The sequence below is a fragment of the Labrus mixtus genome, chromosome 3, assembly GCF_963584025.1.
Source record: "Labrus mixtus chromosome 3, fLabMix1.1, whole genome shotgun sequence".
Lineage (NCBI taxonomy): Eukaryota > Metazoa > Chordata > Actinopteri > Labriformes > Labridae > Labrus > Labrus mixtus.
In genome coordinates, this window is record NC_083614.1 from 17,385,693 (window position 1) to 17,412,845 (window position 27,153).

General features: G+C 44.4%; 3 protein-coding genes across 4 annotated transcripts in view; all 3 read left to right on the top strand.

The window, feature by feature from the left end:
- On the top strand, positions 1-26,420 carry midn (midnolin). Its single transcript, XM_061033440.1, has 8 exons — positions 1-542; positions 2,602-2,830; positions 4,393-4,480; positions 4,622-4,684; positions 13,541-14,143; positions 15,510-15,624; positions 15,813-16,136; positions 22,731-26,420. The coding sequence occupies exons 1-8, from the start codon at positions 467-469 to the stop codon at positions 22,991-22,993; spliced, it is 1,761 nt and encodes a 586-aa protein (XP_060889423.1). The 5' UTR covers positions 1-466; the 3' UTR covers positions 22,994-26,420.
- The window catches only part of polrmt (polymerase (RNA) mitochondrial (DNA directed)), a 511,894-nt gene that overhangs the window by 203,443 nt on the left and 281,298 nt on the right, over positions 1-27,153 (top strand). The window lies entirely within an intron of this gene.
- tmem161a (transmembrane protein 161A) overlaps positions 1-27,153 on the top strand; it is a 398,404-nt gene that overhangs the window by 57,045 nt on the left and 314,206 nt on the right. The gene's annotated exons all lie outside the window — the stretch shown is intronic.

The following is a 27,153-nucleotide window of genomic DNA, read 5'->3' on the forward strand; positions in this document are numbered from 1 at the left end:
TCTATTTAGGTATCTATCACCTTTTAAAGCCGTTTATGCTGTTCAGGGAGCCATGGCATTAACACAGTTGGATATCTTTATCCGCGGCATCTTTGCGTAGGCACATTCTTTCCCACCGACGAGGACGCGTTGGACACAGAGGCGGTTACGGCGAAACAAAACCACCTTAAATCACTTGCTGACATAATCAATCTCCACCCATATCCGAGAAGAGTGCATTAAGAGGTGTCTCACCTTCCCGACTACGCTCTCATTACCAAAAAAGACACCGAGGAGCTGACAACACGCCGTTCCAACTTTTGGCAGAAGTGCAGCTCCTTATTGGTCAGGAGTCCCGGGGCTTAGTGCGTAACGTCGCGCGCGCTGCATACGCACGAGCCAGCAGAATATTTACTGGAAAAAGCTCGTGGATATTCAACCATCTGGGATTATCTGAGAATTTTGTCGCTGCCTCGGTTCATTTTACATGCCAAAGCTGGGGGAACAGACTGGAAAACAGCAAACTTCTGCGCGAAGCTTCACGGTTTTCGCCACAATAATTGGTGAGTAACTTGCACTACACTTTATCAGCTATGTCACCCGGATATTTGAACATTTTCACCATGCTGTTAAAACCTTAATACAATTTGACGTTGTTGGCTATTGGAGGGCTACAGAGTTGATTTAAGACAAGTTGTCAATCGTGGATCGATTAAGCTTGTTGTGTGAGGATGCCTGAGACACTATGTTAACTCTGTGGACATGATTAAGTTAATGAGGCCGGTATTGACGGCAGGATAATGTCACAGTTACTGTAAATTACATTTCGTAGCTGACAGTAAGTCAGTGCTGACATTGTCTATTTAGAAGTAGGCAACATAACGACCTTTGAGGAAAGCATGCAATAATGACAGCCATGTCTGTGGTAGGCTATCTTTATTCTTTACAATGAGCCCAGGGTAGGAACAAGTGAATAAACATTTTAACAGATGAAAGCTTGCTGCGAATGAACTGAATGAACTGCAATTGAGTGAGTATGAATCACTCTTACATGGGCTGTCACAGTTAAATCCTCGTCCACTAGGTGGCGACCGAGTATCTTATTTTTTTTATGTTAAAGCCCCTTTCGTGTGTTGGAAGAAACACATGAGGTAAACTCACTCTCAGAGTAGATGTCTGCGTGTTAACATAATGCCTTATGAGCATCCCCTGTTTAGATTTGTTGTTGACTTACATGTTGATCACGTCGGGCTGAAATAGGCTGAGACTTGCATGAAGAAAATAGTCCCTTTTCACATATCATTAACACAGTTGTTTCTGTCTGTTACTGATATTTGTGTATTGCAAGTTAGTTGGCGACCCTCCTTCCTGAAGAGAATACCGGCCTCCAGTGTAATTTGCACGCCATCTACGATCTCTTTCATGGTTTCTGCATGCTGCCGAGGTCAGGGGAGATATGTTATTATTGTGTTGTTATATGCTGTTGCAATATTGTGACATTCATGCCAATAATGCTGCCTTAAAAATTGAATTGACAGCGTCAGCACTATTCATGCCATAACAGCCCATGTGATAACTGGGGAGAGAGTAACCACTGGTCTTTGTTGCCCACCAAGTCTAAAATAGCTACAGTAGTGTTAATAACTTGGACACACAGTTACAGAAATGAATGTCTATTCGGTCCGTCGTTAAATAAGTAGGCTAATTAATAGTGAATACGTTTGAAAAATAACAAAAAATAAACAATTCATCATTTTAAATTAGCTGCAGTCTCAGGAGACTTCTTAAGAACCACTGCACCTAGTTTAAGATCCGCTGCTGAAGGCTTCTATGGCGCGGGCTCATATTTTATCCTATACTGTAATTATGAATGGCCTAAACTCGCCTGCCCTCCACGTGGGTGTGTACCTCTTCTTGCCATTGGCCGAGATCAGCAGCGTCCTGAAGCAGCTCTCGTGTGATTGGCTTAGCCGCCTTTGGTCTGTGGGCGTATTTTTTATCGACGGTGGAAGTGGGATACTTTGTGACACAGTTCATTGTCGATATTTCACTGGAGCTGCCGTGGCTATGAGAGAGCAGCGGAGAGCATTTCACTTCTAGCCGTATGAGGCTTTGCAGCTTGAGGACCGTGTGTTTTCTCAGCTAAAGCTTGCAAAACACAGAGAGCAATTTATATTATAATTTTTTTTGTTAGACATCGCAGTTCTGTTTTTTTTTTAAAGGTAACCGTCTGCGTAAATGAGCATCTACGGCATTTTAGCTGACAACATACTTGCGTTTCTGCCCGGTGTTTGCCCACCTATGTAGCAATTGGAGTCTTGCATGCACGCTACAAAGGGAAACAAAGAAAAACATCAAACAAAGAGAAAAGCGTAGTTGACTTTCCGGGGGGAATATTCTCATGATATCGTCCAGAGAGAAGACGGACTCTGCTTTATTCTAACTCTTGGGAGAGCGAGAGAAGAAGCAGCCGAGAGCGAGCGAGAGAGAGAGAAAAGCTCTCTGAATGCTGCCTTTCATTTGCAAGCAGAACACGGGACGGTAGCCGAAGCGACGGATCTGCTTCACCATCCTCTTCATCCGTGCTCGTCTCGTCTTGTCTCCTCCCTACTCTGACCACAGGTTATCGGATGGACCAGCATCCCAGCGCCCGGAGCTGCACCAGTCGCGGGGCTTCGTCCTGCGAGGCCGTCTCGACTGAGCCCTCCATGAATCTGTACATCCACTCAACCACCGGCACACGCTTTGAGCTCTCCCTGCCCCTGGAAGAGACCGTGGAAGGACTGAAGAGGAGGCTTTCACAAAAACTCAAAGTACCAAAAGAGAGACTCGCTCTGCTACACAAAGACACGTGAGTAAACCTGCCCCATGACTGAAATGTGATTTTTCACAGTTATATGATTTTGTCCTTTTAAAAAAATAAATAAATAAATCAAGTTTAGTTGCGATTTTTCCCGTAGGACCGCGTTGTTCAAATGTACATATGTAGTATGTTTTTCTGAGCTCTCGGAAGCTTCAGAGGCAACCTTGACTGCTATGGTCATCAATAGATTCAAGGAAACCACTGACCATCAGTACACACGGTATTGGAATTACACACCGGTCACTGGAACAGTATTGATGAGGCGATATGCAGACTTGCATTGATTCATGTCTCCTTCATTATAAATACAGAGGCCTGACTGAATTACTAATGCTGTGGGAATCAAACATGTTAATCATTAATGAGTAAAGTCACCGGGACTTGGTAGCCTGTAATTTATTTACTCTGCTGCACAGGCATATTGTTCATCTTGGAGGGGTTACTGTTAATAGAAAGGGGATGCTTTCTGCAGTTTGATGAGAATGTGAGCATGCTTTGAAAGTGGGCAATAAGCTTTGGAAGCAGAATACTGTGATTTGTGTTGAGGTATTGACTAACTGGTTTCTCAATCATTCAGAAAATGCTGCTGTAGCACATTGGGGCAGCATAGCAAAGACAAGAGTGCAGTTAAAACCTTTTATTATTTAAAAGTAACCTCAACCTGCATTATAAGGAGATTCCCATGTGAATCAGGCCCCGGTTAAATTAGCAATCAAAAGTGCTGTTACACAAAATAAAGGGAGGGTTTAGTGCATGCAAACAGTCGGCATTGTTTTTCACCCCCCATTCCCTCTCGTCCATTGTAATCACCAAGTAAATCACATCATCCTTTAAAACCCCCTTTTTAACTTCCCCTCCTGCTCCTCAAACTATGCTGAGGGCCAAGCCAGTGCTGAGGGCCTTTGTTCAGCTGCATGGGGTGAGATTTGGGTCATGCCTGTACAGCAAGCTGTCCTTAACATTCTTCACTAAAATAAAGGAGGCAGACAATCAGGCACTTGTATGTGAGTGGTTTTAATGGAGGGTGACTTGCACAGTTAGACAATTTCCCCATTGTGGAAGAAATACTTAAGCTCTGCACTAGATATTACAGAGTAAATTCCTGTGAATGTAATTAAAATCGTGTGGCTTAACTTGATACAGCTGCCATCATTTTCTAAAATTTAACAGAATAATAGACCGTCGATGTCAATAATAGCGACGAGTCATATTGTTTATCTTCTCCCGGATGTGTGGTTTCGCTTTAAGCGTGTAGCTTTTGCTCCTCATTTGTACGACTCAAGATACCAAAAGAAAATACTTACCTCCACTTAGGCAAGTGGCAGTGGTCCCAGATATCCACTGCGAGCAGTTGTCAAGCTCCACTATACTCGAAATTGAAATATGACAGCCAAATCAATACTTCTCTTTCATGGAGCTTTTCACCCACGGCTCTTTTCCAAACTAGTTTTGAAGTCTGCCTACCCCCCTGGCCAAAGGGTGTTTGTGTGCCTGAAGAGAGAAGATATTGTCAGCACGGTCTAATTATCTTGTTCTCTCTAACCCTGCAGGCGACTAAGTTCGGGCAAACTCCAGGATCTAGGCATATCCGATGGGAGCAAGTTAACACTTGTACCAACAGTTGAAGCAGGATTAATGGTAAGTCTCACCTGACTAGGTTTCTTAGAATAGTTTACAGTCTGGAATCTGGATATAAATTATAATTTGAATTCATCTCTTTTCATGTACATACTTTTTGACACATACATAGTAATTTTGAATGCTCTTTCAACCTTGCAGTCTCAAGCATCAAGACCAGAGCAGTCAGTCATGCAAGCCTTGGAGAGTTTAACAGAAACTCAGGTAAGAGCATATTTGTCTTTGTTAAAACTGGAATATTATTGATGCATCGATGGAGTGGCTTACCATGCTATCCAAACTGAGCGTTGGGCCTTTTCTGTCTTTTTGTGGGTTATGGGAGGTTATAGCTTTGCTTAAGTGCAGAGCTACACCCTGACATGACCGACACAGAGAGAAAGAGATGAGATGAGCTAAGCAGGCTGCACAAGCACAAGCCTCTTTGCTTGTCTAATCTCAGCCTCTTAAACAACCCAAGCCAAGCTAGACATCCAGAGTGAGCTGTTAGGATATAATAAGCAGCAACACCCTCCTGTCTCTTAGTAACATCTGTGATAGTCAGTGTGTGTGTGTGTGAATGTGCTTGCATGTCACTGCAGGAAACCATGAGAACATCACACAAGAAAGGCTTATTTGTGAGCTGCAGAGAGGTCCAGCACAGAATACACTCACTTCAACCTTTCTGTTTATATATGTATCTGTAATCTCTCCACTCCTTTTGTATTTCACGCTCTGACACACACGTTCACACACACACACACACACACACGCACTCACACGCACAGGCAAGTTTCCAGGAAGTGTGCTGTGGTGGCATGGAGATTGAGCGGGTCTCACGCACTCATAAACAGAGCGCTGGATCACCCGATGACAGCCTTCTAACTCAGCATTAACATCGGTTTCCTGGAAGAGGAGCGTGCACACATAGCGAGAGCAGAGCCTACACCTTGTACTTATAGTGAACTGGCCATGTAGAACTGCTGATATACTGTATGCTTTTGAGTCATTGTGGCATGACTCACCGAATAGATCAATAGTGAGAGTAAAGTGAAAAAGGCAGTTCTCTGCTCTGGCTGAAGCGAAAGAGGGCGAGCAAGAAGAGAGGCAATAAGGCTGAATGCACACAGACAACAGTGTGACGTATGAAACACTCTGCAGCTGACTGACTGACTCACATCAACTTCCTTTTGTGGCATTGGGTAACACTGAGATGTACGTAAGTGCATCAGTAATGCACTGCTGAATGATGTCAAAGCAGCGAAAGATGAAGAAATGGGATGCTGGTGTGAGGAGGAACATGTGTCCATCAGGCAGAGGTTACATCCTGATGAGATTGTCCAAAGAGCGACACATTTGAGTCACACTTTCATCAGAAGATGTGGGCTGAAGGAGATAGTGGAGTGAGGTTTCGGTATGGCTTCATTCCCTGCTGATAATTTTGTGGTGGAAATCCTGGCCCGCTTGTGTGTGTGAACTCAGCATGCATCTCGTAGCACTGACAGCAGAAGACTGCATGTGTAGGTAGTGTAAGTGAACGTGTGCGTGTCCCTTAGTGGATGTGTGTGCGTATGTCGGAGTGGTAGCGGGCTGGAAGCAAGCCTTGCCCATCATGCGGTAGGCCTCTGCTGGGGCAGCCATGGTGACTGTCGTTTTCACTAGAGGCAGATGATAATTCAACCCGCAGGGCAAGAAGAGCAGATTTCTCACTCTTCCTCCTCAGTTCCTATTACTTTGAAGCCATTATGAGTTAGATGCAAGCATTTTATCCAAATAACTTTTTACATTACATAACTGTTGCATTCATATTTATTGTTGTAGTGGTCATAATCGTGCAGTGGGGATTAAGAGCATAAAGGGCACAGTTGGTACAATATCAGGCAAAAAGGTTAAAAAAGGCATAAAGCTGCTTTAGTGTGTTTTTATCCAGAGAAATTGATTCCACTTTATAATTCATGAAGTGGAATGGAATGATATAGATTGCAGAGAGATTAAGGATCTGAGTAAGATTAGAAAATAGGAACACAAAAGCTTTTCCTCATTTCCTCTCCCCCCCCTAACTCTGGGGCTATCAAAAATCAATCAATGCACTTAGCTCTTAAAAGTGTCTGACATGATAACTGATATGCCCAAACACCCAAAAATAGCCTGGGGGAGATGTGGGGTGGATGTTAGCTGTGTTAGCTGTAGAAGATGTGGGTATGAACGCCTGCAACTTTTACCCTCTCCCCTACATCCTCGTGTATTTTGGTCCAGTGAGGTTGTATTTCCACATTGAAGATGTTTTCCTGGAAGACGGGGCTGAACGGATCTCCTTATGTCTTCTCCATCAGGATTCTTTGAGAGTTCACAGCTAGCAGCTAGCTAGGCAACCAACCAAGCGTAACATGACAACTTACAGAGCTGTTTCAGACTTTTTTGGAGCAAGTCAGACAGAAAAAATGTTTTATGGAAAGGAGCCCTGACAATTACTGAGATTAGATTTTTTTTTTTACTTAAACTGTCTCCCACTTTTTCCCTCTCTTGTTTCTTAACAGCTCTCCCAGGGCCCTATAATTTAAATGTGCTGTGGTTTGCAAGTCAGACTAGCTTCCCCAGTTTGACCGTTAAGGCTGGCTTCCTCTTTAGCAGGGACAATCCTGGCTGCCTTAATTCCTCCTCTGGTATCTCACTAGACTTTTTGCATGACATCTAAGCTGCAACAAGCCCTTGCCTTCTGACAGACCATCAAAGTACAGTTGCCTGCACTACTATATCTTCTCATTCTGTCTGCTAAATAAAGGTTGTATGTACAGCTTACATATGCATGCACGTATGCCATGTACACACACACACACACACACACACACACACACACATTGAAAGGATATATTTAAGAGGATTTCTGATCCTGCTCAGAGAATGAGAAAATGTCTGGTCCGAGTAGTTAAAGGGATGCATACTTGCAAGCATTGGTGGGGGAAATGAAAGCAATACTCACTATTGCTGGGTATTTGAAAGCTGTGACATCAGCACTCCATCTATTGATCTTGGTATTTGACAAAATAGAGAAGGATTATATGTCCCTCTCAGCACACAGGGACTATTTGCTCATTGATGCACATTGATGTTAGAATAAAAGCCAACCAGGCAAGCAGACAGGCATCACCCTTACCATCCCCCCTCTGCCCTTCCCCCATGCAGCCACCTCTTTGTTCCTGTCTTAAAGCATGAGCACCAAACCTGCCCAGCTGACAGCCCCTCAAACACGCCATAATGATTGAGGGTCACTCTTTAAGTTTGGCTCTCCCCCCACAATCTCCTTTCATCTTCCATACATCCATAGGTGCTGCTATACCCCATTGAGTGCAGCTACAGTGGTGCATACTGGTTTCAAAATCAATGCACGGCCCAGCTGGAGCGAGGCTCAGCAGGCTGCAGATTGACAAATTTTGCCTTGAACACTAAAACAGATTGCTTTGGAAAGGGTCTGTGTTGCCATTCTATATGTCCCCATGGATTTCCCTGTTACATATCTGCTCTACTTTTTTAACACCTGCTGACAAGCAACTCCTGTCCTCATCGTGCCACTCTTCACTAACCCTCTCTGTGTTCGTCGAGGAGCTTTGTCATTGTGTGTAAAAGTGGACGGATGCAAAAATAGTAAGAACTATCAATCCGTGGGGAGTCACCTTCGGTCATCATATCCTCATTTCCTCCTCTCTGACTCCCTTGGATGGTGCCAGGCAGGTGGAGGAGAAAAGATAAGGCAGAGCTTTGCTATGCAACCTATATACACAAATGAGGAAAGTAGACATTTAGCATCAGTTGCTTGTAGTTGTGGCAGGCAGAGAGTGGTGTGTGTGTGTATGGACAGTCAGATGTGTACCTGTGCTTTTCTGTGTCCCTGCACATGTCTGTTTGTGAAACAGCTCAATGCACTTTGTCAATATGTTTCTTTTTCCAGCCCCTGCACCCTGTACACCACCTTATCTAGGTGCTAGTTAATCAGCAAGATTGACTCTACTGGAAATCATTGGAGAGTAATTGTATTGCGAATTTGTGAGGGCAAGGAATTAAAAATGACTAAACCAGTTTGTTGGTCAATATGAGAAGATCCTCCCCTTTTAAAAGCAGGCCGCTCCCTCTGTGTCATTAAAATGAAGGCTTTTTTTATGTATGCAGTGTAGGCTAGAGGTTTGCTCTTTAGAATGGTAATTTGCTTCTTTTTGTTACCTAAATGAAAGCTACAGAAATTAATTTGTTTCTGGATGTGTCAATCAAATTGTGTAGGGAACAAAAGACAATACTGATCTGAAGGCTTATTCAGTCACTGCTCATGTAAATCCTGGCCTTGAAAATTGCATTATTAGGCTGATCATGCACTATTTTCTGCACCTGTTTAATCCTCTTTGTGATGCTGAAATGCCCAGTCGGAGGGGGGTTCTTGGACTGATAGAGGGAATCAAGGTGTGTTGTGGGGCTATAGACATAATGATTTTGTAGGGGTTTTCATTGTCCCATTGTATGTATGCATCTGCGCGTGTGTGTGTGTGTGTGTGTGTGTGTGTGTGTGTGTGTGTGTGCATGTGCCAATATTCATTTTTAATGCTTTTGTCTTTGTGTGATCCCTTGTTCTGCAGCCAAGGGAGTCTTATTTGTCCATATTTGAGTCGCGACCATCATTGTTTGCCATTCCCTGGTGACACAGAGCTTTTGTGATTGAAGTAGCAGGCATCGTGACTAGTGGGGCTACCGTGTGGGAGGATGGAGGCCTGTAATGTCATGTCTCATAGCCACAACCAAGTCTAATGAAGTCAATTAGGCCTGTGGTAGCGGTGAAACAGAGAGGCAGGGGTCAAAGATACAGATCAAGGTCATCTAAATCTTACTAAAACACACTGAAGACAGGAGACAGTATAGGAAAGGACAGACTTTTTTTTAACCTCCTGGAAGCAATTTATTTATTAATGGGTTATTTCAGACTCCTTTTCTTCTCTATTTGGCTGCACCCACTTACTTTATCCCAAGCAGCTGATGTTCTGTTTTCTCACTCTTCTTTTGTTAGTCACGATGATGTTCAAGTACTCACAAATGTGTCTTACTGGGTTCAGAAACAGCTCATTGTTAAGCGATACTCTTCTCCACCAACCGAGGAGTCTGTTAAACTGTATTTATCAGAATGTAAAATGAATTCTGTAGAGTAATAAGGCTATGGGTTCAGAGGCTTGTATGTGCATATGAATCAACTCAATGTGCGCGACATAGTTGGTAGCATTAGAAGAAGCTTTAGCTGGAACCTGATCATCCTGAACTTTGCCATTCTGATCTCTCTCTTCACTCAGCCGATCAAATTCAGTGATGGCCAGCTGGTCCTCTTATGTTGCTTCCAGCCCCCTCTGTTTCTTATCAGGCAATATTGCAGACGCCTTTTTTTAAAAAAGGGGCCTTTGAAGAGCCTCCGGGTGCTTTTAGGATTTGGGGCATGATGCAAGTCATTGATTTTTTCCCCCCTTCTCTCTTTTGAGAGCCTGTTATTGCGTCTTTAGTCAGTTTGTGTCTGCACAGAGACTATCAATAGTGTCCTGGTGTGATCAAAACATCTAGGTCGATAGGTAGGTTAATAAGCACGCTTTTGAACCGTCCCTTTCACCTAGCGCTACGACAGGTGAGAACCAAACCTGCTGTAGGAGACGGCTTCCTCCTCTCAAGGCTTCCCTCTCTCCACCCTCCTGTCCCGCCCTCCAATCCTCTTTTCTATGGCACAAAGCTGCTCAGTTGTTCATGAATGTCAGCACAGTGCTGCCAGCAGTCTCTATCTTCCCTCCCTTTCCCTCTCACCCTCCCTGCGTCTCTGAGCCTTTCTCGCTCACTCTCCCTCCCTCACTCCTTATCTCCCTCCCTTAGTTCGCTTAGTGTGCAAAGGAAGAACGACTGCAAATGAGTTCCTTGAACCACAGGGACCCCAATAAATAAAACTGTCAGCCAGAGATGTCGAAAGAAAAAAAGAGGGAAGGAGCCAGAGGCACACTCTCACTGAATATTTCATCACCCACCACCACCACCAACAATCTGACACCCTACCCCCATCGCCCGCATTCCCCCTCCCCCCTCACCATCCCCGCTTTCTTCCTCTCTAATGCCACCCCCCTTCCTTTTCCTCCATTTTTTTCTCCACACCTCCTCCTCTTAGTGCCCCTTATCATATTCTCCCCCATCACTGCATAGCAACCAAAGGCTCCTGCTAAACAAAATAGCACCTTACTGACCCTGGCAACTGGAACAGAATGGTTGATGGCTTTTTCTTCGAGGTCAGTTGTAAAAGAGGAGCGTGGATCGCAATTAATTTCGAACATCTCTTCATCAACACCTGTAAAGACTCTGTCACAGCATTTCCCATGCATTTTCTGTAGAGTATAATCACCTGTGTATGCTGTTTTCAGCAGCACACACCTTGTCCTTCAGGCATGAGCTCCTCTTTGCATACCACTGCAGCTGCATCAGAAAAGGAACAATAAATGGCTGGTTTCTCTCTGTCTGTCTGTCTTAACACAACAAAAGTGGGGCCCTCCACTCCCCTTGTCTTGCGTCTCTCATAACAAACCACCTCAGACAGCCACAAGAAGGCTTCTCTTGCAGGCTAATTTGAAGGCTGCTGTGTGGTGTTGGGATCTCAGTAGGAGTACATGAATTTTATCTTGGTGGTTTTCAGTAATAAACACCAAGGATAGGCAAGGCAAGTTTATTTATATAGCACATTTCAACAACAAGGACATTCAAAGTGCTTCACACAAGACATCAAAAGCATCATGACAGAGGAAAGAAAATAAACATTAAAATAGAAAATAAAAAAATCACTGAAATTATTAAATCTGCACCAGTCATTGTAAAGGCAACCGAGCTCCTCTCTGTTGAGAAATTGACATTTTGGTGGCTCCTTTATCATATGAACTGCAGTCTGAACAGTGTGAATGTGTCTGTGACCTACATGTTTGATTTGGTTTTCCTTGAACAACTCTGACATTGTGTAGAAGTTGATAAAAGCCCACTGCAGTCCTATCCGTTATATAAGTGACTAGAAATGCAATTTTTATTTTCATTCTGTAATTGCACTTTCTGCCCAGCTTAAGAAATCACATAAAGTAACATCTGATAAAAAGCAGCATCTCAAGAAAGATTCTAACATCAGGTGTGAGCTGTGACCTATACCTACTTGATGAACAGTCGGGATAGAAGTAGGTGCAGGGTGAGGTATGTGAATAGTCCCATAGACAAACAGATACTCTCTTCTCAGGGGTGTTTCCCACATCTCTCTCCCTCCTTTAAATAAACAGGGTTGATGGTCTCCCTCAGGGGCTCTGTCTTTGTGTACATGTAAGTTGTGTGTGTGTTTTGGGTTGGCAAACTGCCGACTCATTCTCTTGACAGCTGTCAGTCACAGGCTCAGTCACCCCCCCCCCCCCCCACCCCCAGAGGTCACGAACAGACACAAACACAAAGATCATGTATATCAGGTGACCTTTTGTACCTGGAATTTCCTTTCAGGTAGGGCCCTGCCCTGTTCTCCTCCTCCTCACTTCACACCCCACCCTTCTCTGTTTATTGTCTTAATCATTGTGGGTGTTGACTTGACTATCAGAAAGCCATTATAATCGGCGTTTACTCTGTGAAGAACTACTGTTTATCCTGCGGCATCCTATATGCTGATGGTGCTTCTTAGGCTGTTGATTATTTACAGGTTAAAATGCAGCCATTAGATCTGACCAGCCCCCCTCGTCCTTTCACCTGCCTCTCTTCTCTGTCCATCCTCTTTTTCACACTATATCAATACCAATGTGCAAAGGTCACCCTGGCAACAGAGAGGCAGGAGTCGATAGAGAAATAAATAAGCAGAAGAAAGCAGAGAAAGAGGGCAGAGCCTGGTGATTCACAGGGTTAACTACAGGCCAACATCTCATGGCACACTCCAAAAGCTGCAGGGTCTGTGGGGAGTGAGACCTCTGCTCTCTTTTGTTGTCTTTGTATGTATGTATCACTTGTTTTCTCTGCTTTTTTATTGTTATTTCTCTGCATCTCCAGTCAACTTTGTGTTCTCTTTCTTCCACTTGTGTAGCTTTTTGATGTTGTTTCTGTCTTTCTGTGTCCCTCCCAGGGGACTGTAAGACAGAAGGGAAGTGTAGTTGTTGAAACCTTTTTGGACAGAGGTGTCACATTGTATTTGTAGATGCTGGTTGTATGTGTTTGCCTCTATTTGCTTCTATTTGGGGAGAACCTTAGATGTCATTGCTGCTGAGTCTTCAAGGCCCAAAGAGGCTTCTGACCTCCGAATGACACACACTATCACACATATGCATAGACTTCAGGAGTGACCGAGTGAGTGTCAATACAGCCACAGAGCTTAGTGCACGCAGATGTGGGACAAAATAACTTTTGTTATTTAGTATGAATCCTCCAGCCAAATTGTGACACCTCGGCTATCCTGTGTATGTTTGTGTGTGTCCATCTGGGCCACTGTTGGGTCAGTGAAGGCCTCCACTCTTGGTCCCTGTTAGCTGTTGCCAGAGCTCCTAAAATGGGCAGCCCTTCCAGATCCGCCGAGGACAATTGGCCATTCTGTGTTTAAGAGGCAGGCGGGGTGTATTTCCTGGACGTGGGACTGATTTTTCAGGCCCCGGGCCAGGCAGAAGGGTGGCCTCTGTCTCCGAGCAGAATGACACTGCTGACTAAGAACGGACCGAGAGGGCAGTGGGAAGTAAGAGAGAGTGGGCTCTATTTGTGTATTTCCCATTAGGTCCCCTCAACTGACACTCCGCAACAGATGTAAATAGGGCAGTGTTACAGAAGAGTGATTTATTGCATGATGGGATAATGTGATGTGTATATCTCTATGAGAGGGGGAGCTCCTCAAAGAACTGTTGTGTGCATTTGAACTGCCATTTACAGTGCAGACTGTTCATTTAAAGGAGACGAAGTCATTGTGCATGGGGAATAGTTCTTTTTGGGGAATACTTCGGCTCTAAATGAAGTTTCTATGTTGTTGAATTTTCTGCATTTTCTCAGATTAACTGAATTACTCAAATATATTTTTCTTTTGTCTCTGTGCAGGTCAGTGACTTCCTGTCCGGCCGCTCCCCACTCACCCTGGCACTGCGTGTTGGCGATCACATGATGTTCGTCCAGCTCCAGTTGGCGGCGCAGCAGTCTGGTGGTCCCCAGCTCCAGCACAGACACGTCATAACCCGGGGCAACGCAGACACTGCAGTGGGGCAGCCAACGGGGCAACCTCGTGTTCCCCACCCTCACCCTCACCCTCACCCCCACCCTCACTCCCACCACCCCCACCCCCACCCCCACCCCCACCCCCATCATCCACACAGTCATCCCAGCCCCCACTTGTCCCAGCCTCAGTTAGTCCCTTCCTCCCCCTCTTCTCCTGGCTCCCCATCCTTCCCCCTGCCCTCCACGCACCACCAACCCCTCCCTCCAATGTACCACCAGTCAGCCTCTTCAGCTCACTGTAGCCCCCCTACTCCTCCTCCTCAAGCCCACTCCCCTCGCCCATCACACATCCCCGGAGGTCTTTTCCGCTCTCCAGCCCACCATCAACATCATCATCATCACAACCACCACTACCACCAGCCTTCCTCAGGCCAAACCAGCCAAGACATTGGCCAGGCCAGCCCTGTAGCCCCAGTCCTCTGCCCTGAGGTATGCCTTTAATATATTGTTTTTTGTCTTTATTGTTTATGTTTACTTTTACAGCTTTGACTTCGGCTTTAGAATAATGAGACAACAAACATGTAAAACATCTAAAGTGTTCTCCTTATTGTAACTGCTACAGACACAGTGGTAGATAGTGGTTAAATAGCTTAACTTTTACGTAACTGATGTCATCTCTGGCACTTAGCCTTCTCATGAAAGAATAATGGTGGGGACAGGTTTGACCGTTTGACCCGGGTGCCACGCACACAACTAAATCAGTCTCCATTAAATTGATTAGATTAGTGGGATATCCCAGCAGCATGCTGGCGAACCCATGGTTTACTTAGATCTGCAAAAGGTTTGCACGTGATGTGTGTGTGTGTGTGTGCGTGTGCGCTTTTCCAAACCACAGTGCACTTAGTCATCACTGGAGTGCAGTCAGCTTCCCAAATACATACAAACACACACATCAGCCCCGATGGTTACGACAGCCCTATGACCTCATCCTGCCCACTGAGACACACGGGGGGGAGAGGAAGGATAAAATGCTTGAGAGTAAAATAATCAGAGAGGCACATTTAGTTTTTTTCTATGCGACGACTGATCACTAACCTCATATTGTCAGCCATATGTCATTAATCTTAACAACCATTCAGTTATCTAAAACAACAGCTGCACACACATGCACAAACACACTTACTTGTCTCAGCCATCCAAATATGCAGTTTATACTTTCTCTACCTCCCTGTGCTCCAGTCTATAGAAAGGGAATACGAACCAGATGTCAGTAGGCTATGTGGGAGAGATAGTTCACTACCAAAAAAACACAGAAAGACAGGACAGTTTAGTTCTGAGAAAACGGAAATGGCTGTTCTTCATTAGGCTCTCACACACTTGCATACAAACATGAAGACCTTTGCCTGGGTTTCAGTTTCACTTTCAGATGTCAATTGAGAGATCTGAGTTATGCTAAGGTGAAGCAGCAGGGTTGAATTTGAGGTAACAAGGTATCCTGGGTGTTTTGAGGCTATAGCATGGCAGTATGGCTCAGGTTTCTAGCACGGTGGGGTCTTATAACTTTTAGCTTTGCGCTGCATAGACTGTCCACATAGTGCAAATAGTATTAACAACACGCTAAAGGTCCCTTACAGAACTCAGCACAGATGTATACCGTTCACATAAGAGTAAAGGTCAGAACATGATGTCAGCATTCCCAAGGACAAGATGTTCATGCACAAGATATGCATGACTGTTGTCAGATGTTTATTTTTACACAGTATGGAAGGTCAACTCAAACAGATTGTGTACAGATGTGTGTCTCCATGTACTATACGCTTACCTAATGTCTGTTCTTTTTGTTTTCATTCTCCAGGCTAACTGCAGCACCACCAGTGGCAGCAGTCCATCTACACGCTCCCGTAAACCAGGCGCTATCATTGAGAGCTTTGTCAACCACGCTCCCGGAGTCTTCTCAGGGACCTTTTCAGGTGAGAGCCCACTGAGCTAACTAAGATCAATTGTTGCTCTAACTAATAATAGTGTATACATGGAAGAAGCTCTTTTATGGTTTCTCAGTTGGGGAGGAGGAAGGGTTGTCTTCTATGTTCTCCTGCTTTTTATTTTCGAAAACTGAAAAGCATCTCCTATAACACCATTTCCATGCTCCTTCTCTCAGGCACTTTGCACCCTAACTGCCAGGACAGCACTGGGCGCCCCAGACGAGATATCGGTACCATCCTTCAGATCCTGAATGACCTCCTGAGCGCCACACGCCACTATCAGGGCATGCCCCCTTCTCTCACCCAGCTCCGCTACCAGACCCAGTGTGGTTCACCTACCTCCCCATCCCCATCGCCACCTCCTTCTCCCCCGGTTGTTGGCATGACAGGCCTCTCTGCCAAAGCTACCTCGGTGCCCGCCAGCAGCCCTAGCAGCCCTGCGCCGATCCTTCACCCACTGGTGCAGTGCCAGAGTCAAATACGCATGTGCAAGCCCCCTGGTGAGTGGCTCTAAACCTTAGTCCTTCTGTTCATTCAAGCATGTTATGAACACAAACAGAAACACACTCACTCACACTAAGACTTCTCTTAAAGCAGATGTTACTGCAGTTTATTCCGCTTTAGGAAGTGTGTGTATGTCTTTGTGGATGTCTGGCAATTTAGAACCTGTTTTTTGAGCTTGCATTTCAACCTACTCAAGTAAAATAAGTTATCTTTGTTTTTTCAGCTTCTTGTCTTATGTTCATCATAGGTAGCTTTCAATTCTTTAGAGATAATTTGGCATCATTGTCTTCTCAAGATCATATTTTCATCTTAAAATCCTTACAAAGCACGAACAGAAACGTCAGATTAAAGAACAAACAGTCATAAATATCTCTCCTGGGTTTTAGGCAATAGGAAGAAATAAGAGGAGGGGGGGGGGGGGCTCTCCTTAGTAATGCAACACCAGCTTCTCCAGACCTGTTCAGTCAGGCTTCACTTGTCAGGCAGCAGAGTTGGCTTTGTTTTTGTGTGCCAAGGAGATAAGTTTACCCCTTCAAGCCTGGGCTGGGCTATGTTTAGATTAGATTAGGCTTTGGGTGGTTTAACCTACCTCCTTAAGCAAGTGCTGCAGCTACCCGTGCCCAAGGGGCTGGGCCTGGGCAGGTGCTGGAGTTAAGATGATACCGTAAAAAAAAAAAAAGAAAACTCCTTTCCTTGCAGAGACACAGGATGTTGAGTATCAGACAGATGTCCAGAACAGATAACATTCAGTCGATGTTGTAAGGTTAGACTGGCTGTGCCGAGAGAAACAGCATTGTCTCCTGCTGCATCCTTATCTCCTGTTGAGGAAATGGAGACAGTCTTTGGTGAGCTGAGGGTACATTTTGTTGAATAGTCTGTCAGGGAGGGTCCTGATATACAGTGACTTATGTTTAATGTTTTCTTTTGTTTTAAAGGCAAGAGATTACAATTCTATTGTCTTTCACTGCCCTGTCTCCTGTTTAATGACCTTCTGATGCAGCAGAATGAAGTGTTTTAGGTGTAGCAGTGAATACAAGTTGACTGGGGAATGTCCACTATTCTTTTGCTTCACCCTGGGAGCCCTTTATAAGTGTTCAGCGAACAGTTGGAATAACACCAGCGTATTTTCCTAACTCAGGGAAGACCTTTCCTTCACTGCCTCCACTTACAAGCCCCCCTCCTGCCCTTCCCCTCCTCTCCCACTATTGTCATCCATTTACGTCTGAGCTCAACAGCCCACGCCAGTGTTTCCCCCATTTACAGTCAAAACTGCCTTGTCTGTTAAATCCATCTCTCTCCTTGTCTTCCTCCCTCTGTTTCCATGTCTGTGCCACGCATCAATATATTGTCTGTGTTCATTTGGCCTTTTAATAGATAGATTTATTCCAAAATGCAGCTCTGAGAAGAATTGCCTTTGTGAAGCCGAGGGCAGGGAGAGGAGGAGGACAGGAAAGAGGGGGATTGTTAAAACTACAACACTAAGCTTTCATTCATCTCATGGATGCTCATATCCTGTCCATCAGTCTAGTAACTGCCCACTGCTTAACAAGGGGGAAAAAAGAATGAAAGAAGGAACAGCCTGTCTAAAGTCATATTCGGACTTAAGCACCCTCTCAAACTTCCTGCACACAATATACACTTCCAGAAATTGATATGAATGAGTAAGTTGTCAGCCCTAGCGAGCACAGTTTAGCTCACTAATACAATGAACGTGCCGACGTGTCTGTGCGTGCCGACTGCTATCCTGTTCCACATGGTGTGCTAAGGAAGCCGATGACGAAGCGCTCTTAGGCGGTCTTATCAGCTGACACCTGATGGAAGACTTACTGGACTTAACACCACAGCTTAACACTGCTTCACAGAAACCTGCCTTCATTCAGCTGCCGGAATATACTGCACTTCCCATCAGCCAGAATGTGTGTTTGTGCAGTCAAACTCTAGGACGAAGCAGCCACTTGAAAATGTCACATAGCTGGGCCGTCTCCGGAGAGCCTTTACCCTTTCAACTGCAAGTTCATGTGTGAGGGGAGAAGACAAGCGTAAATAAAAAGCTTGACGATACACACATGCACACACACTTGACCACAAATGCCTGGTTAAAGGCTTTGGCAGCTCACTTGGTTTTGAGGCTTTGCGGGGCAGTATTGCTGAGTGTGGGGATTTGTCAGCCCCGGACTTGAACAGGGGGGCTTTGGGATGGCCTGGCATGCTGATTGTTAGCTGAATTCCTTTACTGAGTAGGGTGGACCTCCCCGGCACCCCCCTCCAGCCTCTCAGCCCCCTGCCCAGCCACAGCTATTGTGCAGGGGCCAGGGACAGGGGCTGCATACAGGGCACCAGGCTGAGCCATTGTCAGGCAGACGAGGGGAGGGCTGTGGGATTATAGGGCTGCCTTTTAGTTCAATTCCCACTGCAGCTGCCTTAGTTCAACACAGGCCCACAGACAGCGGCAAAGTTAGCTCTCAAAGCTTCTCCGGCGTCCCCTTCCTCCCTTGTGTGCCTTCCCTACCCCCCCTGTCTCCCTTTCGATTTGTCAGGTCATGTTAGCTTCGTGCTGGCTGGGACTGGGCAAGAAAAACAACTAGTGGGGAGCACAGAGATATGCCCATTGAGCCTTGTGTTTAATCCCTGACCTGCTCAGCCGAGGCCCCGCACATTATCCCCTTGTTGGCTTTACTCCTCTTTCCACCCACACAGAGGTTTGGTGTGACACACGTGCAGCGGTAACTTGCAAACACCCCCGCGACGCAGCAAAGCACCTAGCCAGCAATGCTAGCCAAGCACATCAGGTGCCCTTTCATTGTCGACAAGGAGAGAGAGAAAAGCGAGAGAGAGAGAGAGAGAGAGAGAGAGAGAGAGAGAATGCAAATCAAGTCTAAAAGTCATTGAAGAGCTTGTGTCCCTGCAGGGCTGTCAATGCCCTTTCAATGGCTGTCAAAATGTTCATTTTAGCTGCAAGTTGATTGGTTGCTTTAGTTTGTGATGCGTTAGATGAACTTTTGGAACCGACCTCCTCAATCCTGATTGGTTCTTCCTGATGTCAAATGAAATAAATCACAACATGCAGCTTATTCTATGGTTAATTAGTCGACAACACAGAAACTCTATAAATAATATGAAAAGTTAAAACATTTCCATTGGTTAGGTGAGGCGAAACGTCAATATTCAATATTACGATTTATTGTCTTTCTGTTCAATTATATTTTGAAAAAATGTATTTTGATGTGATTTACTTAAATGATTAACATCCAGAGTCATTGCTTTGCACACAAAATCAAAATTGATTGACCATAATTTGGAATACCACTGTATCTTTGGGGTCATTCCAATATCACCAATACAAAGATAATTATAATGATTTAATTAGAAGTTAAAACTATTCGACTGGGGAAAAGAGTAGCACTTGACGAAACCAAGGCTGACTTTGCTGCAATGTGATTTTCTTTCCTCGTCTCTGTTTCTCTCTCTTTCTCTTGTCCATCCCTCCCTCTCTTTCGCCCCTGGTTCCCTTGATGCAGAGCAAAACACAATGTTCTCTCTGCAAGATCACAAGACTTATCAAGGCAAAACAAACAAACAACAGCACTAACACAACTGCAAATGAAGGCCAATCTTTATACAATCAATAAAAGGAGAAGCTCCTTTAATCTTCCTGTGCGTCCTGCACACTGCAGCCCTCCTCCCTTTCTTTCTACCTTCTCCTACACCCACCCACTCCTCCCACCCCTCCCGTGTGCTCCCTATCTCAGTCCTTGCTGTGTTGCTGGGCTGGGCTCAAAGGCAAGGAAAACTGACTGACGCATCGATTATTCATAGATCACCCCTTCTTTCTCCCTCTCTTTCTGTCTGTTTTCCTTTGGCTTTCTCTGCAGTGCTCTGTGTATATAAAGTCCTGTGTCAGAGTTGGCACATAGGACGGTTTGGAGATTGAAAAACGTAATGCTCAGGTTTGAGAGTTGGATTGTTTGCAGTCAAACAAGCTGTAAAAGAGAGCAGAAGAAAATGAAATTGGTGTTAGGTACAACTCTGTGCCCTTAACCTGTCTTCTATTTGTTATATTCTAGTGAGCTTTACTTAGAAGATTTTATTTTTATGTCTGTGTCACACAGCGTTGTGTATGAACATGGGTTCCTCCTCTCTCTCTCTCTCTCTCTCTCCCTCTCTCTCCCTCTCTCTCTCTCTCTGTGTCAATCATTCCCTATGTCTCTTACCCACCCCTCTCTGGGTCCTCCAAGGTTATTGTGCTCACGTCAAACTGGAGTCGCTGCATCCAGGCTCTGGGCCAGCTTGTGTGTATGTGTGTGTGTGTATATATCTGTATGTCTTGTGTGTATAGTCTGTCCTTCTTAGCCAGCCCTAATAATAGCCTTACTGTCATAAACATAGTCTGGAGGTCCTTGCGGCCAGCTGTGTCCGGCCTAGCTGCCCAGGGCTCCGGTAGTGATGCTCATGAATGGACACACACATGCACACTAACACTTACACACACACACACACACACACTAAGTTTAGTGTAGCTCCAAGCACATTCTTGGAGCTTTTGCCAAGCCAAAGGCCAGGACCTACAGATCCATCAAACTGCCCTTAAGGCAGCATGTGCATATGTGTGTGTGTGTGTTTGTTTTGTATATTGTTAAGTTGTCTCAGTAGATATACCTCTATGGCAAATATGATCATGACATAGTGGACTACCCTGCTAAAATTAAGAGTGAATTTGAACTGAGACACTCTGAAGGCAAATTGTAGCAGACAAAAAGGTTTTTGTAAGTAGGCATGTGTTGGCTTTGTGCCTTTTCATTGTGTACAGCCATATTTCAACACAGCCGAGGGGCGGTTTCACTGTTGGCTAGCCGAAGCAGGGGAATAAGGGGAAGAGGGAGGACTGGAGGGGGAACAAAGCCTTGAGGCTGCGTGTATGAGTGTCACATGGAGCTGAGGCAGCGGAACAATGGCTCTAATGTAGGAGAACCCCCCCTTTGGTTCAGCCCTTGCTCTCCGGAGATGACACACTGCCCTCACACAGCAGCACACATGGCATCTAGACGTACACACATGTTTGTATCAGGGCAGAACATGTTGGCAGGAAGTGGAGAAAAAAAAACCCAGTCTTGATGACTGTGATGTTAGGAAGTATTCTTTTCTTTTAACTCTGCTGTGCACATACACGCTGTTCTTTAGTATGCACAGCCAGACTGTATATTTATAGCTGGAGAAAAGGCTCTGCACTGCTCGATCCGATAAGCAAACGAGGGAAAGAGGTAAATTAAGCCCACACAGAGTCCGGAATTCATTCCGATGGGGGGAAAGCAGAGGAGGGCATGATCGATTCGGAAAACTGCCACCTACAGCTGATCTTTTACCCTCTTCCTCCGTCCTTTTTTTATCCCCCTTGCCCCTGGGGGAGGAATTCCTTAACCCACAACGCCACCCCCTCTCCTTCCCCCCTTCTCTCGTCTCGCATCCTGCTTCCCCTTCTTCACACTGCCCCACCTATAGCTGTCTCTGGGGAGACGTGGGGCAAGAGCTAAAGGAGGAAGGGGGGGGGGGAGGGGGTGGCTGAAAGAGGTGGAGGTAGTGGGGGTAAGGAGAGAAAGAGGGATGGGGGGAGTGTTGGGTCAATGAGCTGAGAGTGGGAAGCTACAGCCATAATAAAGAAAAAAAAACAGCAGAAAAACCCAATCTCTCCCTGTCCCTCTCTCTCCGCTTACAATTTCCATTCGCTTGCATTTTCTATTGAAAGCCAATAGCGTTGTCCTGGGCCCGAGATGGATGGCTGCACTAGAGCTAAGGTTTAATCAATAGGTCTTTTTAATTTGCCATCGATCCACCTTAAAAGCTACTGCGGCTGTTGCTGCTGTTGCTGTGTGTTTGTGCGCATGCAACCATGAGCGTGTGCACCTGTGTGTTTATCTGCGTCTCTGCGTATGTGTACGTGTGAGCCTACATATTGTGTGTATGTGGGTTAGTGAATACATGATGTACTTGAATGCGGATTTGAGTGTCTGACTGTGTGTGTTAGTGTGTGGTGTGCAGCAGAGGCAGAGATGGCCACGTTGCTTCGGCTTATTGACATTCTAGCCCATTATTTAATTATTTAATTCCCAGACAGATACTAATGGAGCTGGCTAATAGATTGTGGTTGCTTTTCCTTCCTTCCAACCTCCTGAATATACGTATAAATTGAATTAGGCTCGACTTGGCCACTGTAGGAGAGCATTCACAGTGCGGTGCAGGGCCTCTCCCTCAAGACGATATTCTCCTATAGGCACATCAACAGCTAGACATGCACTTAGTGGCACATCCAGACACTGATGCACGCCATCTGTAGTTAAGGGTGCAGATATCAAAGGCAGGTGGTCGTATCGGGTTGGTGTTTGGATGTTTTTGGACTTTTTATTAGTTTTCAAGGAGAGTCAGGTCTGAAAAGGTCTCTCCATTCAGGGGGTAAAATGGCACAGAGTGGGATAATCATTCTCAGCGACTGAGTTAAGCAACAAATTCCACCTTTTGTGTGTGTGCATATGTCAGAGCAAGAGCATGTGGAATACCTGATTGACCGTCTGTCTCCTTTTTTTTTTTTCTTTGTCCAGGTGACCGCCTGCGTCAAACCGAGAACCGTGCAACCCGCTGCAAGGTGGAGCGCCTGCAGCTGCTGATGCAGCAGAAGCGTCTGCGCAGGAAGGCCAGGCGGGACCAGCGAGCTCCCTATCAGTGGCTGCCCAACAGGAAGGCCGGACGCAGCAACAGCAACAGCAGCATGTCGAGCGAGGGCTCCCTGGACCTGGACTTTGACGATTCAGTGTGGAAGCCCGATGTCAAGGCTGACTTGAAGACAGAGTTCGTCTTGGCCTGAACACGCTCGGAGATGAATTCAAAGACGCGCAAAGCATTGATTGGGATTTACTTATTATACTGTAAGGGACGTGATGGGCAGGAGGTGACACAGAAATGCGCAAACGTGTCTTGGAAAATGATAAAATCAACGTTGTCTTTGAGACTGGCTTCTGTCACATGAAAAAAAAAAAAAAGGCTCCCTGAAGACTTAAATCCCATTCTGTCATTCACAGTTGACCATGTGAAAAACAGCATCAATAGCAGCAGAACTTTCTTTGGATGCTTGGATTTGGACAGCTCCACTTTACAGTGTACAAGACATTTTACAGTATGATTACAGAGACTATACTGGAACTTAAGCATAGCAGAATTCATTGGGTGGTGGTGGTGGTATTTTGAGATTTTGTTTTTTAAGACTTGTTTTTTGAAGCGCACTCTGGACATCAATGAAGAGATCCACACTGGACTTATTCACAGGATGGGAGCACCAGAGGCCTCAGTGTTTCCTCATCCCAGGAAAGGCAGAACTGTCGCACTATGGATCACTCCAACGGGCATTCTTATCGATCTCAAAACTCACAAACCAGAGTGTAGTTTTTAACCTGTAACGGGGTGGTTTAACTTTTTTTTTGTTCCGTTTTGAAACATATTATTATATTTTATAAACAAAAAAAATATGTAGCATTGTTCACAAAGCATTCAGGTTTTCATATAACAGTTCAAAGTAGTCGTTGATTTGCACATTTTCTTGATTTATAACAGCTGGTCAGAGTGTGCAAGAAGGAAGAGGTGGGGCCTGAAAGACAAAAAATGAATATGGAAGTATTGATATCAACCTCAGTGACATAGGGTATTGATAGGAATAATTAATGAATTAAACAAAATGAAATAATATTAACAGAAAGTGCTTTAGAGGATTTAAAAATCTTTAAAATGTATATGGAAAAAGATCTATTTTTTATTTCTCTTCCTATCTGCTGTTTTCAAAAAACAGCAGCCCTGTGTGGCTTTAGTCAAGTCTTTGACTACCAACAAATTAGTACATCCATTCAATCATTCATTAGCTCGTTCATGGATTATAGTCGTCTAGCCACAACAAATGATATAGAAAATAAATTTCATCCAGCCCACCTCATGTCTTACAGACCTGAATGGACTTGTTGAGGGTTTGTATTGGTTTGTGTACATACATGTGACAATTGGCAAAGGTTTATGAGGGTGTGTGTGTGTTTGACTTTCGTGTAAATTGATTTTAGAGTTTCCCATGTTTTGTCCCGAGTTATATATACTCTCTAACAACCTGTTAGTTTCTCAAAATCATAAAGATTGGCTGCAATTGTAACAACTTCTTATCACGACAGGATACATTCAGAGATGGTTCCCAGTTCTATGCCCATGTGAGGTGAACCTTTACCAAGTCCTCTTAATGATGACTTTATTTTTCTATTGGCAGAGGGAGAAGAGGTGGGATCAGTTTCCAGCATCATTAACTAGTGCCTCCACCAGTACATCCATTGACATATCAGGTTAGGCCTTTCACAGTTCCGCTGCTACATATGGGGACTTGAAGTGAGAAAAAAAAAGAAAAAAAAAAGCAAGAGGGGAAAAGTGACTTTTCTTTGCATGCAGAAGTGTGATTACACTGATCTTTTTCTATTGATGGAAGACAAATTAAAGAAATTGGTGCTGTGGGGAATGAAGGTTAACAACATGCATGAATTTGTGAAGAAAATTAAACAATGCTGCTTTTGTTGGTTAGGTTTTATGTATTGTTTTTTTCTTTTTCAACGTTAGAATAACAGTGTCCTGTTAAAGTATTAACGACACAAAACCAAAACAGATGAAGTTAAGTGTGGACTTGCGTCTTGCTCAGCACTGAACATTCCTGTTGTGTGACAATGGAGATGATGAGCAAAGAGCAAGTGACTTTTCTCTGCTCCTCCACGAGCGCTGGTGATTCTCAAGGACCCAGACAGCCTACAAACTGTTCAGCCGCCTCCCCTCCTCCCAGCCTAAAGACCAACCGAGGCTCATGTGGACGTACTCTCGCAGGGATCCAACAGACCAGCGGATATACAGAACTGTCCGTCAAAACATACCCTAGAGAAGCATCTGTCTCTGTTCCTGTCTGTCTGTCTGATCAATTGACCACCCTACCACTATTGCACTCCCAGAGATTGCAGTGAGAGATTACCATTTTGGTGAACCTCATCTTTTTTTTTTAAGTGGCCTTACCTTTCACTAAAAAAATTAGACACTTGGGGACAATGGGGGCGGGATTTTTTGTTTTTGTTTTGAACTTTCTGTGTGCATTGTTGTCAGACTTGTTGTCATCAAGGCGCAATTTTTGTCACTGAGGACACTGGGCATCCGTTGTTTAGTGCTTTTAGCTGGTGGAGTCTCTATTATGTCAAGGCTTCTGTGCCTTAAAAATGTTGCCCTTGCTGCGTCAGTGTCAGAATTGTTTTTTTCCTTGGTTGATCCACAGGACTATAGTGTTCACAGCCATGAGAGTCAGAGATTTAAGGGGTGAATCCAGTTTGAGTGAATCAATCAGGATTTAAAAGGTGGTGTTTCACTCAGCTTTCTTCGTCCTGTTCCTTCATTGTGTTGCCATGCTTGTTGTTCTCTGTTTTCTTAACATCCCAGATAACTCAGTTCTCCCAACAACAAGCTGCGAACAGAGTTAAATCTGTGTAACTTTCGTTAATTGATCAAGTTCACACCATAGTACTTAGATGGCAAGAAGCAGCCGCAATGCAGGATAAGAAAGGTCCTCTGAGGACTCCAGACTACATGCACTTCTTGTTTCCTTGGATACAAACTAGGATTAATGGACAATATTATCCCCTGCCCCCCCCAAATTTTATTTAATTTTTTTTGTATATGTATGAACTATACTCTGTGTGTGCCTCACTTCTGTGTGAAATTCAAAAAGAAGATGAAACAAAACAAAAAAGATGACAAATGCATTACAGAGAGGAGAAAAAAACAGTTCGTTGGTGGAATTCTGGTCATTTAAGTTGCCTGTTCTTTCTTGTAGCCAACTATTGAAAATAACAGGATTCAAGAATACAATTTACAATGTTCTAGCTCTAGACCGGTGTAGCACATGTGTGACTGTATTAATTTATGAAACCAAAATGGTAACTGTGAATTATGTATTTCTTTGTGCATTTTTTTTTTTTTAAAGCTGGGGGCGAAGGTTTGCTGGGACACGGCAGCAGCTGGTTGCTCGTGTCCGTAAAAAAACATTTTTTGTTTTTTGGTGGATTATAATGGAAACAAAAAAAAAATGTTTCCAAAAAAGAAAAAAAAGGAGAAAAAAAAAAGGAAAAAATATATGAATATATTTTTTTTTCTTAAGCAATACATTTCAGTGTGACTTGTGATAGAACATTTTCTTTTTTAGGTAATAAATAAATAAAAACAAAATGAGTACGTCAGGTTGTCTCTGCGAGTATTCATTCCTAACCCATTCAATAACATTGAGTGAAAGGTGCTGTTCAGTCTAATATTTCATGTGAGAGTCTATTTCATGAGGGAATGTGATATGAGTGGCATGTGGAAACGTAGAGAAGCCTGGAATTGCATTGATAAAATATTGCCTTGCACTATATCAGAAGCTAATGTAATTGATGTTTGGACTGAACCATCTCAGAATGCAGAGGGGTGGACAGGCGCTGTAAATGGATTCATAGAGGACTTTAGAGACTGTATGTTAGCAGCACAGGGGCAGAAGGTTTCTGGGGGCTGTAGACATTTGGTATGAATTACTATTTATTGACAGATTTGGGGAATGCTGGTTTTATCGTTTGCTCCTACTGATCTCAGTTATCCAATGATGAGTCCTATTAAATTTTTTTCTGTATTGTTTACCATATAATACATCTCCACATTACACTGACGATCAGGTGCACATTTCAACCAAACACAGCAGTTCAGTCCTGAAAATAACACAGAAAACATCCCAGGAGACATGGGTTCATGTGCATGTGTATGTTCTCCACATCTGTGAGTGCAGCCCGGCCTCGAGATGAGACAGAATATGGAAGTGGAGTGACAGATTGGAAAAGCAGAAAATGCCGTGCCTAGTGCGAAGCCCGCTTCCTGACACATGTACTCACAGCAAAAGGTGTTATGAAGCAGCACTTGTAGCGCGGCTGAGAAGCGAGCTTG

What these genes read in the sequence shown, in the direction of transcription:
- midn (XM_061033440.1), top strand. Translation starts at nt 467, where the DNA reads ATGCCAAAGCTGGGGGAACAGACTGGAAAACAGCAAACTTCTGCGCGA. An exon ending in GGTTTTCGCCACAATAATTG is followed by an intron (nt 543 to 2,601) that starts GTGAGTAACTTG and finishes CTCTGACCACAG; the next exon opens with GTTATCGGATGGACCAGCAT. An exon ending in ACGCATGTGCAAGCCCCCTG is followed by an intron (nt 16,137 to 22,730) that starts GTGAGTGGCTCT and finishes TTCTTTGTCCAG; the next exon opens with GTGACCGCCTGCGTCAAACC.